The sequence below is a fragment of the Nicotiana tabacum genome, chromosome 19 (genome assembly GCF_000715075.1).
Source record: "Nicotiana tabacum cultivar K326 chromosome 19, ASM71507v2, whole genome shotgun sequence".
Taxonomy (NCBI): Eukaryota; Viridiplantae; Streptophyta; class Magnoliopsida; order Solanales; family Solanaceae; genus Nicotiana; species Nicotiana tabacum.
In genome coordinates, this window is record NC_134098.1 from 122,681,747 (window position 1) to 122,693,655 (window position 11,909).

The window sequence follows — 11,909 nt, forward strand, 5'->3', positions numbered from 1 at the left end:
ACGTTATTGGTATAGTATTTTAAGAAACCGAAAATATCGAATCAAAATATGTAAATATCGTACCATACCGGCCGACGAACACCCCTGCCAGAAATTGTGCAAACACCCCAACCAGAAATTGTGCAGATTTGTGATTACCTTTTTCCTTTGTTTTTTTTTTTGGGGGATTGCACAGCCACGATGGGATCTTTACACAATAGCAGACTAGTTTCATTGTTACTTTTATATTTTTCTAGTCGGTATACTTAGATTATACATATATTATATTTTTTTAGTCGGTATACTTAGATTATATACATATTATATGTAGATTATACATAGATTACTATTTTTAGTTTAGTTAATTGCGGGGGCTGCTATTTAGGTTAATTCTTTTTTTGCTTCTGTGTAAAAATTTACACATTCAGCTATTAGAAAGTAAATCATTGACCCGCTTCTGGTTCCATAGTAAAATCTCTTTTCTGAAACTACGATGACAACAATTAGAAAAAGTTGACAAAAACACAATCCAGCAGATAAGAAGATATTCTCCGCCACTAGCTTTAGAAATCCACTGGTAAGATGTTTAAACATCCATAGTTAATCTCCAGACTGCAAAGTACATAAGAATTTTATGCAATGTGTCCACACAAGTGAAGAGTCCAAGACCGTGCAAATTCTCTTAGGTGGACTTTTACAACGTGAAGGAAAATTTCTGCTTTACTAATGTAATGGGAGGAGTTTTAGGTTCAACTGCTCAAATGTATTGTAGTACTCCAATTCATGCAAGTGGAGGCTGTGGCTACAACAGTCATATAATGCTGTCATATATTTAGCTTTTGGTGAGTAGAGTTACCCGATATAATGCTCCACTAGTATCAAAAAAAATGGTAACACACACTGGATATAATGCTGTCATATTTGGCCCTAATCCCACCTAATCCTGCAACCCCTTGCACTCAATGTCTCAACTATGTCTGGTGTAAGATGTAGCCTCAGGGAAGCAACCACCTTAATTTTCTTCAGCCGAACACAGCAAGCACGAAGAGCAACTTCAAGGCCATTTGTTGATACATTGAAAAGGTTTACAAGCTTGGCATCCTGCAAGCGTGTCAAGTTCCCCATCACCATGCAGAGGCCAACATCCGAGATTGCACAATGACTCAAATTAATCTGCAATCAAAGATTTATTTCAGCATTTGTAAACAAATTCAACTGACAAAATTTGATATACAGAAAACAATTCAGTATCAAGTTTGCAATTGTACAAGGATCTCCTATGAACATGAATAAATGACAACTTCAAGATGCATTTCAAATGCATTGAATTCATTCTCTTTTTAGGAAGAATTAGTGCTCAAAATTTTATATCGAAGAATGAAATTGCTCCTGAAGAATGAGATTGCTCCATAATTACTTGCAGGAAAAATATTTTGCTGTACATACAACTTTATAAGATTTAGACCAAAAAGAGCAAAAGCACCCATAAAAGTGTCATAGAGCTTTGGAACATATATCATTTCAACACAAAACTTGTCTCCAGTGAAGGCGGATATAATGATTTTGAAGATCTTGCCCAAAAGAACACAAGGTGCTCCAGGCATAAGCCTCTATTCCCATTTAGGTATTCAAGGACGCAAAAGCATGGTATGTACCGCACAATAATGTATATTATTTACGAATACATGTGAACAACGGAAATATAGGAGAATAAATGTGTTGTCTATACCATAGCACGCATAACCAAGTCAGAATGCACAGACAAGCATCAAGGCCCAAGGGTTCCAAAGACAGCTACATGCATCTAGCCAAGTATTTAACCATACCATTTGTAGAAACTGAGTCAATTCCGGCTAATATTACTTAGTGCACTTGACATGAAAAGGTCTGTATTACTAAAGAACTAAATGATTATGAGCTTTATTTCGAACTCACCATGTTAAACAAGTATTTAACCCAGTTAAATCTATAAGAGATTGTTCATTCTATCACAAAAACATAGAGCAATAGCAAGGGCAATCATTAAAACTGATGAATGCTCATTTCAGTTCAAGAGTCTTAACAAACAAATGCACTGTCATGTGCAGCATCTGATTCTTGAACAGACAACAAAGATAAAAGGTCAATCAAGCATGTTCTAACTTTCAAGTTGAGTTATGGCATCAGTTTTTTAAATAAATAATTGTGCCACATGCCCAAATTTGTGAGTTGATTCTAACTGATGACCTGGTTGAAGAGTGCAGTAACCACCATACAGATGCATACAAGAATGATGTTAAAAGAGACGTCATGTTTGAACTTATCCTTTTGTCCTTTAATTGAAGTTCAGAAAAAATCAGGTTCAGTTGATCCTCAGATGGTCTCAATTTTAAACCTCATGATATGGGGGAAAAAATCAAGTCAAAAATTCAAGTATGATCTAAAAGGGGAAAAGGAAGTTTTTCAGTAAGTGTATCTGATGATTAATTGAGTTTGATAAGCTCAATATCAAGTTTGATCAGTCAAAAGATTGCAGATAATATAGCAAAAAACTTTGATTGGTATCCAAAAAGTAGGGGTATACTGAACTTTTTAAGCATAACAAAAAGAATTGACCAGTTTTTTAGGGTTGATACAAAAGTCCGAGTCCTTTCAGCATTGTGCATATAGCGACATAATAAAGTTTAGGATGAAACAGATGCCAGACGGAGCTAGAATCACCACATAATTCTAACATATCTTATCATGGATCCAGAAAATTACACCAAAAAATTATCTAGCAAATCTGCTTGTTAAATTTGAATATGCAATCACTACTCTACTTTGAACTAGGAAAAAAAGAAAACCAGGATTGCTTGATCCTAACAAGTAGTCTTTCCATAAAAAACTGAGTGTATTTTACAAGAGGTAACTTTGACCAATTTTCAGTGTGGGATTCAACAACTCCTGTCAAATAAAAGGATCATAATAATATATCTGAAAGACTTGAGGCGAAAAGCTGTTGACTAATATTTGAAACCTGATTTGTAACACAAATGTTTGTTCGTCTATCAAAAGGGAGTATTAACATAACTCTTTCAAGATTTCGAGAAAATGATAAAGACTGACCAAAGGTGTAATTTTCTTACCATTTAAGCATTACTAATCAACTGGTAATGTGGAAAGCACATCACATTGACAGCATCATCAATTACAAAGAAGTAGAGAGAGTAGTTCAAGATTGGGCAATAATACCTGTTGCAAATTCCTAGAGTAATAAGCAAGAGCCATGAAACCCGAATCATCGATATAAGCACAATCCTTCACATCCAATTCAGCAAGTCTCTTGCATCCAGTAGCAAGTGCTGTTAAACCAGTGCCTGTGACATTCCAAAGACAACGCATCTCGAGGTTATAGAGCTCTGGTAGATAGCCAAGATACTCAATCCCTTTATCGGTGACCTCAGAGCAGTAAGACAAGTTTAACTTCTGCATTCTTTTGCAACCACTTGATAAAGCATAGAGTCCATTATCACCAATTCCTTTGCATCTGCAAATGGTTTTCAAGATATCATATAAGAAGACGTTCTCAAATTGACGGGATAAGTTAGGTGGGAAAATAAATTTTACCGGTATAGATCAAGTTCACGAATCTCTCTGCAGTTTCTAGAAATATAGTACAGGCCCTTGTCGGTAATGTTAGTACATAATCCCAACTTTAGACATACAAGCTTTGTACATTTAGACAGGTAATGAAGTCCTGCAGAAAACATGAGATGCACCACATATTAGCGCACCTTTAAAGGGTAGCTGAATTCCTAGCTAGAAAGGCTTAACATAAAGTTAACCCACTAACTGCACAATTTTTGGAGTAACCATATCATCGAAGAATAACACGAGGAAATTTGAGAAATGAGGGCACGAAGCTTCAAGATGTCTTTACAAGAAGAAAAAAATCAGATGTCTTGACCTTGAGGAACAGAAAGCCAACAAAAAGCTCAAAACTTAATGACTATAAAAAAAAGGCAATAGAACCCAGAATATACGAGCACATAAACTTTTTTGTGGATACACATGCATGGTTGTAATGGTGGCGGAATAAATATGTAAATAAAGAACAAAAGACCGAATGGTTTGAGTCTCACCAGTGTCACTGACTCCAACACAATCAGTAAGATCAAGCTCCTCAAGTAAGGAACAATGTAATCCAAGGCGATATAGGCTCTTCTCCGTGAGCGAGTTGCAGCACTCCAACTTGAGGCACAAAACACTCCGGCAAGAATCTGTGATAGCTGATATTGCATTATCTGTAAGATCGCTGCAGCATGTGAGATTCAAGACTTTTAAATTAACACCCCCTGATACCAGCTGGAAAATGCCCAAGTCAGTCACTCCTTTGCATTTGCCTAACCCTATTTCAACCAAATACTTGCAACTGAAATTAATGATCTTGAAGAATGATTCAGAAACTGGTGCTCCATCAAGTATGAGCGTTTTCAGATTCTTTAGGTCCTTCAGCCCTTGGATGACTTTAGTAGGAAACTCCTGGTGCATCAAGATTCTCAATCTAAATTGCAGAACCAACATCAAAAACTCCACAAGGAATAATTCAAAATGTTCGTTCTAACAATGAATTTACTCACACTGAAAGAGTAACTAGCATGGATTTGTAGCATCGAGGGATGTCCTTTGATCAAGAAAGCTAGGGCGGATGAGCTTAATCTGTCACACCTTGATACATCCAGTGCCTGCGATCAGACAATTTTCTTAATAATTATGACAACTAAGTAAATTACACAAACCTGAAGACAATTTCACGACCAGTTTTTCTCAGAGGTAAAGTAGCCACAACATAGGCTAAAGGTTTGAGCTTTGGCGTACTAATTTCATATATTCATGGATAGATAGATACCAGAAAAAATCATCTACCATAATTTCCAATAAAGCATTTCCTGTGTTCCAGATTCATGCGCTCACTGCATAATCTGGCCATCAGAAAAATGTCATATAGACGAACTTAATTTAGTTTCATCCATGACATTGAAACGAACTACTATAAGTTCACAAAAACAAACTCAAACTCTATTTTTTACTTCTAAGATAAGCATTTAAAATTCAACAAGCTATAGACATGTGCTTATCTAAGGAGCAACTGCATACACATACAAAGTCTATTTTCAAGCTTCAAATGGGCAAACGATCACTAGCAACACAGTAAAGGTCAGCTTAAGACCGAACCAAAAACAGCTATCATCTCATACTTTCGTTTTTACAACTCATCACAATAGTTTGCCAAAGGTGTAAATCACCTGAAGCGAAGGACACCCATTTCCAAGATAATGCAGTCCTTCATCGTCCACAACGCCGCACCCAACCATAGCCAAAAACTCCAACTTCTCCATACTGCTTATAGAACGCAGCGACCCACTAGTAACCTGAAACAAAACCAAATTAAACCCACTTTTTGCATTTCCATAATAACTACATTTACCTTTATTTGATAATAAGAACAAAGAGAAGGATGACAAGATAACAAAATTAACCTTTAAATATGAAATGTCAAGGTGCTTGAGTTGTGTACATTTCTTGGACAAAAGATCAATCCCAAGATCAGTAATTTCAAGACACCATTTCAAGCTAAGTATCTCAAGGCATTGACACCCAATTGCAATTTTAGCCAAACCAACATCAGTAACACCCAAGCACCTATCCATTTTCAAATCTCTTAAAGACCCACCACAAATAGATAAAGCCGCAGCTTCCCTATCACCAAAATCCCAGCAGTAGGACACATCAATAGACTCCAAAAAAGGACACGACTTCACAAGCAGTTCCAATCCAGCTGATCTCAACCCGGTGCACCGACTCAGCACCAGTCTTTTGAGCCTCCTACTCCAATCACAACCCACGGTCAGCAGTATGGAAACAGCAGAGTCGTCGATTTGGGGGCAGATGGAGAGGTCTAGGGAGTAAATATTTGGGAATTTGGAGAGAAGTGTTGTGATGAACTCCGGACGAAGGATCTGAAGATGGGTTCGGTGGAGGGAGTCAACTCGGTGGAATGCTTTACATACCAAACGGAAAGCTTTTCGGTCGGAATCATAGGTAAGGAAGGATAGAATACGGATAAGAAGATCCTCATTGAGAAGACAAAGTAAACTAGCAGAATCCATGTAAACAATAGCAAACGACAACAACAAAAACTACTACTACTACTGCTGCTGCTAATCTCAACAAGTCAGATACGTCCTGTGCAGATCTTCTTCTTCTAATAGGAAAATGCCCAAGAAAAGAAAAGGGTTTGTAAGTTGTATTATGTGGGGACAAAGAGGAAGAGGAGACGAACGTTGAGAAGGGGTTGGAGGGTGGAAGAAGAAAGACTACGAGAAATGCCAAAACGGGTCTTGCGGACGAAGATGGCGATCATGGTATAGAGCGATATATTCCAAGTGGGTATCGAAAATTCCCAGGTGCTATGAGAATTGTGCCAGCGGTGGTGCCATAGCGAAAAAGAAGACAAGTGTGCATGTCTTGTCAACTTAATTGGGAAAGAGAAAGGAAGATAAGTAGAGTGATGATGGGAGAGATGGAGATGCAGTGATTGATAAGTGATCTGTAAACGCAAAGGCGGCATGGCCTACTCATATAAGTGGCCAAAGACGTGATGCTATTGTACCATTTGAAGTTGATGTATATTTTTTTACAAATATAAGTATTGCAAGTTGCAACATGAAACGAACGAGTTAGGCCAAGTTTTAGTTGAGATGAGATATACTCAACTAAAATGGCTTATTCAAAATGAGTTGAGAAATGATTATAAATTAAACTTGTACAACTCAAACGTATTCAACAGTTAACACTTTCTTTTTTAATCGACGTCGATGACTTAAAGAGTCATAAAACAGCCACGTGAAAATTTGAAAAACCAAAAGGGATCTGAGTCAAATTAACACTTATGACCAAGTTCAAAGTCTATTTAGAACAGTACCACAGTATGGCCATGTGGATCGAGCTGTTTAGACAGGTGAAACTTTTGTGGATCAAATTTGATATCCATATTTGTACGTACATAAGTCGTGGCGGCGTTACAATTTTTATCAAAAGCAGTCAAAATATAAATAAATACATAAAAATATAAATAAAGTCAACATATAGTATGTATTTATCTATAATTTTTTGATAAAGGATGTCAATTAACTCCCCTCGCTAATGAGTGGCTCTGCCACACATAAGTACAAATAAAAATATTCCTACAAAACTTAATGATTTTTCGCTTGATTCTAATTTAGAAGCTAAATATGGGGTCCAACTTTAGATCAACGGAACATATATATTGCAAAAAAAAAAAAAAAATGTTAATCTTGTATAATAAAATGCCATTATATGAGGCGTCAGATGATTTCTTCAAGTTCTTAATCCTACTTTGTCCCATTTATGAGCCTCTGCGGCCCCAAAAAGTTACAAAAAGAAAAATGAAGAAAAGAATCTTATAGTAGGCATTTGGACATGAATTCCAAAAAAAAAATCAAATTTGAAATTTTACTAAAATTTGAATTGAAGATGAAGTTGTGTTTGGTTATAATTTTTGTAACATATTTGAATGTCCTTTTTTTAACATATGCAACTAAACATCGGCAACCTTTCTATTTTCAATTGAAAAACTAGTTCTCACTAGTTTTTTAAATTTAAAAATATATTTTTAAGTGAGATTGAAAAAATTGTAAGATTTTGATAACCAAGCATTATTTTTAAAAAAAATAAAAAAAATTTCTTATGTCAAACTGGCTCTTATAATAATCGCAGATGAAAAGAACAAAAGAAGAAGTTAAAATTCATCTGAATTTGGCAGGGTGGTGTTAAAGATACTAAAGTCAAAGGGATCTGATCCTTTGAATAAGTAGCCTTAACAATAATCAATGGCCAAGATACATGCTAGCACACAGATAAAGGGGCGCACGAAATACCACTCATAGTGGGTCCCCAGAAATAACGTAAATTCGTCAAAGTGGTCACGGCAGACAATAATAAAGATTGAAACGTGCAATGACCGTACCTATATTACCGTACCTGCACAGATAAATATACTCCAATTCATTTAAGATAAATTATGTACGAACCTATTTTTTATAGTCGGTGCTAAAAATAATGATTTATTTTTATATTTGAAAAAAAAATTAATTTTATACAATGATTTATATTCACACAAATTATACGTGTCTTATTTTATACCACAAATTCTAAAATTTTCTCTCTTCTTTTAAAGTTCGTGTTCAATCAAATGAGTTCGCGTAAAGTAAAATAGAGGGAGTATCAAACTAAGTAACCCCGATAGCAGTAAAAAAGATTGTATTAAATTATTATTATTATTATAGCCCGTTTGCAAGATTCTAAAATCAGTTTATTTTGATAAATGTTTTTTATTTTAAAGTATTTTTTTCAAAAGTATCTTTGGTGAGAAGCATTTTGTGTTTGGCTAATTAATTTAAAAAGCACTTCTGAGCAGCAATTAGTGTTTGGCCAAGCTGTAAAAAAAGTACTTCTAAGTGTATTTTCCTCAAAAATATTTTTCAAAAAAAGTGCTTCCGAAGATAAACTAATTTTTTTACTTCTCCAAAATTGTTTTTGCTTCTACTCAAAAGTATTTTTTTTCTTCTAAAAATTTGGTCTAACACTTCAACTTTAAAAAAAAAAAAAAAACTTATTTGAAATATTTTTTACCTTGGAGGAGCGGGGCCAAACAAGCTATTAGTGTACTAAAATGGAATAATCCTCTAAAATTGACTAACTATTCTTTAAGGAAAAATAATTGAATTCCTCAATCATAGCCTGCCAACTCTCTAGGCCATGTTAATAAACTCAAAGTTGCAGCGCAAAAGAGGTTAGTATCTAGTAGAAAAGAATATCCAAGGAACTTAATAGACTTTCCAAAATGTAAAGGAATCAATACTCCTTTTATATTGTTCTAAATTAAGGATTACATAATATATACTACAAGATAAAGTATCAAGTGGACAAGTGGCGATGGAGATTAATTCCTAAGATTAATACACTAGAAATTTTGACCGTTGTTGTCCTTCCGTTTACTATTCAAAGACATATGGTATTAAAATATTTATTTTTCTAATCTCCACTTGTCGTCCTATATAGCATTATGTGAACTATTTGACCAAAAATATAAATCTTGATTCAACTAATTAAATTTTATGTAGATGAGGTTTACTCTAGGTTAATAATAATATCCTAAAGATAAAATCCGTGGTATTACGACATGTAGCATGTAGATCTATTCTGAAGGTTATGAAAGTGCACGATAATGACAATATTCGAGGATCCTAACAAAAGTAATATAACATTAAATAGTGATGAATAACAATAAATGATATTTATGTAAATAAATGTAAAGGAGTCACCGAAAAAAGGATGAAATCAATGAATATTCTTTGTGACAATCAAGAATGATGGATAAGCCTTTGAGTTTTCGAGATATTCTCGGATACAGTAGAAAAGTGTAGGCCAGAATCTTAGTGAAAAGGTTATTTTTGTGTGCTTGTGATGAGACCAGATTCTCTCTATAAAGTCAAAGTATATTTTACGAGTGAATATCCCATGTCCCTATCATTGTATCTTTTTCTATTTATAGGTAACATGTTCCTAGAAATCCTAATAGTACAGTGTAGAGAATATCTACTAGAATATTCTCTTTTCTGTCCTATCTTGAAACTAGCCGTTATAACTCTGTAAAGGGTATTCGACTTCGGCCTCGATCCTTGATGACTCCTCGACTTCAGCCCTTGCTGACTCTTCGACCACAACCTTCATTGTTTCTTATATCACTTCGACACGTGGCGGTCTGTGAATGTTTCACTAATACCATTTTGACTTAAGTATTCTAGGGATAGATTTTGACTCATACAGTTAGCCCCTCCTCTTACTGAGGCCGTCTTCCCGGGCGGGTTTGATGAGCAGATCATGTGGCTGGTGGTCGAGCTAATTAAGCGGACTACACAAGTCATGGTTGTTGCAGAGAACAGGCGACGTGGCCCTCTATGGGCCACACATTTCAAATGCTACGAATTTTCCGGGTGATTTGCTGGAGTTATGTTGTCCACGGGTTAGGATGACGTCATGATGCCATGCGTCATTATGACGCATATTCCCGATGTGTCGCTTTGTTTCGCGTGCGAACTTTGACTAGACATGCCGCTTTGGTTCCAGTGCCAATCATAATGAACTATTTTCGGTTTCGGTGCCATGACTTTTATAAATAGAGATCCTTGAACCCCATTTTGGAGTTTTTAAATTCTCTAACGTTTCGAAGCACCATATCTTTCTCTTGCTCTCTTCTTCTTCGAATTTCTTCTCTGTAACGTATCTTCTAATGCTGGTGAGGGGAGTCGTGTTGCTCCCTTGGCAGTGGTATTTCCCTCCCATGAGGAGAGCGCTCCCGCCATTGTTGAGGATGAAACCTACCCATCGATGGAGGAAATAATCCTGCGTAATCCCGATTCCAGGTCTGATCTTACTAAAGTACCGGACATCGCGCCTGGAGTTTTTAAATCAACGATAATGCCTAAGGAATTGGCGAAACTTAAAGCCAAATTCGGCCTTCCCAACTATGTTGAGCTGATCCTGGTTGAGGGGGATGTAGTACAAGTCCATCATCATGGGTACTGCGCTCTTTATGCCTATCCTTTCCTCATCGGCTATTCTTTTCCCCCATCCCGTTAGTGGAGGAGTTTTGTCATCACTACGGTGTCTTCCCGACTCAACTTGCACCGTACATCTACAAGGTGATAAAGATGTTGACAAAATTCGCCGAGCTGACGCTATAACACTTGATACACCTATACGCCCCTGACTTTTATAGGGGGACGATGATGAACTTTTGCCACCAAGGAGGAAAATGTTTGGTGGTGAAGATGGACGACAAAGCAAATGGTCAGTTCTGGCTTAACTTCTTCTTTGTCAGGATCGAGGACGTCATAGCCAACGTCAACGGCTTTCCTGAAGCTTGGAACTACACTCGTGAGTGCCCTGTCTCTTTTTGCGTTCGTTTTTGGTCCTGAATTTTGATATTTTTACTTCTCTTTTGCAGCCAACAGCCAGCCTCCTCCTCTGGTCTCTCATATCTCCGACTGGGTCCAGTGACTCCTCTCTTACATCATAGGGATCCGTGACTGGCCAAGTTTATTCGAGAAATTCAAGCCTACTCTCCCTTCTACTAGTAATTTCCTTTCTTTGATCGTGGCCGCTCCATTTTCTATTGTGTATGGATTCGTTATGCTAACTTAATATTGTCTTTTTCTCAGACAGGGGTTCTAGGAGGAGCCGGACACCAGTGCCCTCTAGGCGACCGCTGCATTATCCCCTTCGGCTCCTGTTGCAACTACTACGTCGTCTGTATCGATCTGAACCGTAGTTACCGTAGTTCGGGATCCCGTCTCCATTCTATCTGCAACTGCTGCTCCCCAACTCTTCTCGTTAGTTGATGAGGACAACGTCTCTCCTGATGACGGTGGTCTAATACCTTGTAAGAGGAGAGCCGTGGATACGGGGGGAGAGGGGTAGGCAGCCGTTAATGTGGGAGGTTGTGGCTTTGTCCTTCGAGAAACAACACAGTACATATTGGAGAGAGCCCCGAGGAAAGTCCTGAGGCCCCTCACTTGGAAGAAATGGGCATACGTCCTATGGGGGACACGGTCGAGGGCGTGGTACATAATGACGGCCCTACACTTTCGAGGCGCGAGGAGGCCTCATCTTCCGGTGTCGCGGCGGACGTGCCTTCTTGAACTGATGATAGAAGAAAGGCCGTTGCTGAGGAGGATGTTGGATCTGGCTCCGACATGGATATAGACGAGTTGAGGATGATCGATGGGGGCTTACTTTACTCGAAGTGAGGTTGGAAGGGGGTTCAAGGACTATTGCGATCCCGATGGATCGTAACCTTCTTGTGAACACCGAGAAGATAGTCC

The 11,909-nt window shown here is 37.3% G+C and overlaps 1 protein-coding gene across 1 annotated transcript; it reads right to left on the minus strand.

Moving 5' to 3' along the window:
* Positions 1–720: 720 nt before the first annotated feature.
* On the minus strand, positions 721–6,254 carry LOC107780111 (F-box/LRR-repeat protein 3). The gene is made up of 7 exons (XM_016600633.2): positions 5,481–6,254; positions 5,247–5,372; positions 4,581–4,685; positions 4,083–4,482; positions 3,568–3,697; positions 3,193–3,487; positions 721–1,152 (listed from the first exon to the last, which is right to left on the minus strand). The coding sequence occupies exons 1-7, from the start codon at positions 6,108–6,110 to the stop codon at positions 907–909; spliced, it is 1,932 nt and encodes a 643-aa protein (XP_016456119.1). The 5' UTR covers positions 6,111–6,254; the 3' UTR covers positions 721–906.
* Positions 6,255–11,909: the final 5,655 nt, after the last annotated feature.

Excerpts from the sequence above, each read along its gene's own strand:
- LOC107780111 (XM_016600633.2), bottom strand. The coding sequence starts at position 6,110 with ATGGATTCTGCTAGTTTACTTTGTCTTCTCAATGAGGATCTTCTTATC. Across the intron at positions 4,686-5,246 it reads ATGGGTGTCCTTCGCTTCAG|GCACTGGATGTATCAAGGTG; the intron begins GTGATTTACACC and ends GTCTGATCGCAG. Across the intron at positions 3,488-3,567 it reads CGTGAACTTGATCTATACCG|ATGCAAAGGAATTGGTGATA; the intron begins GTAAAATTTATT and ends AACCATTTGCAG.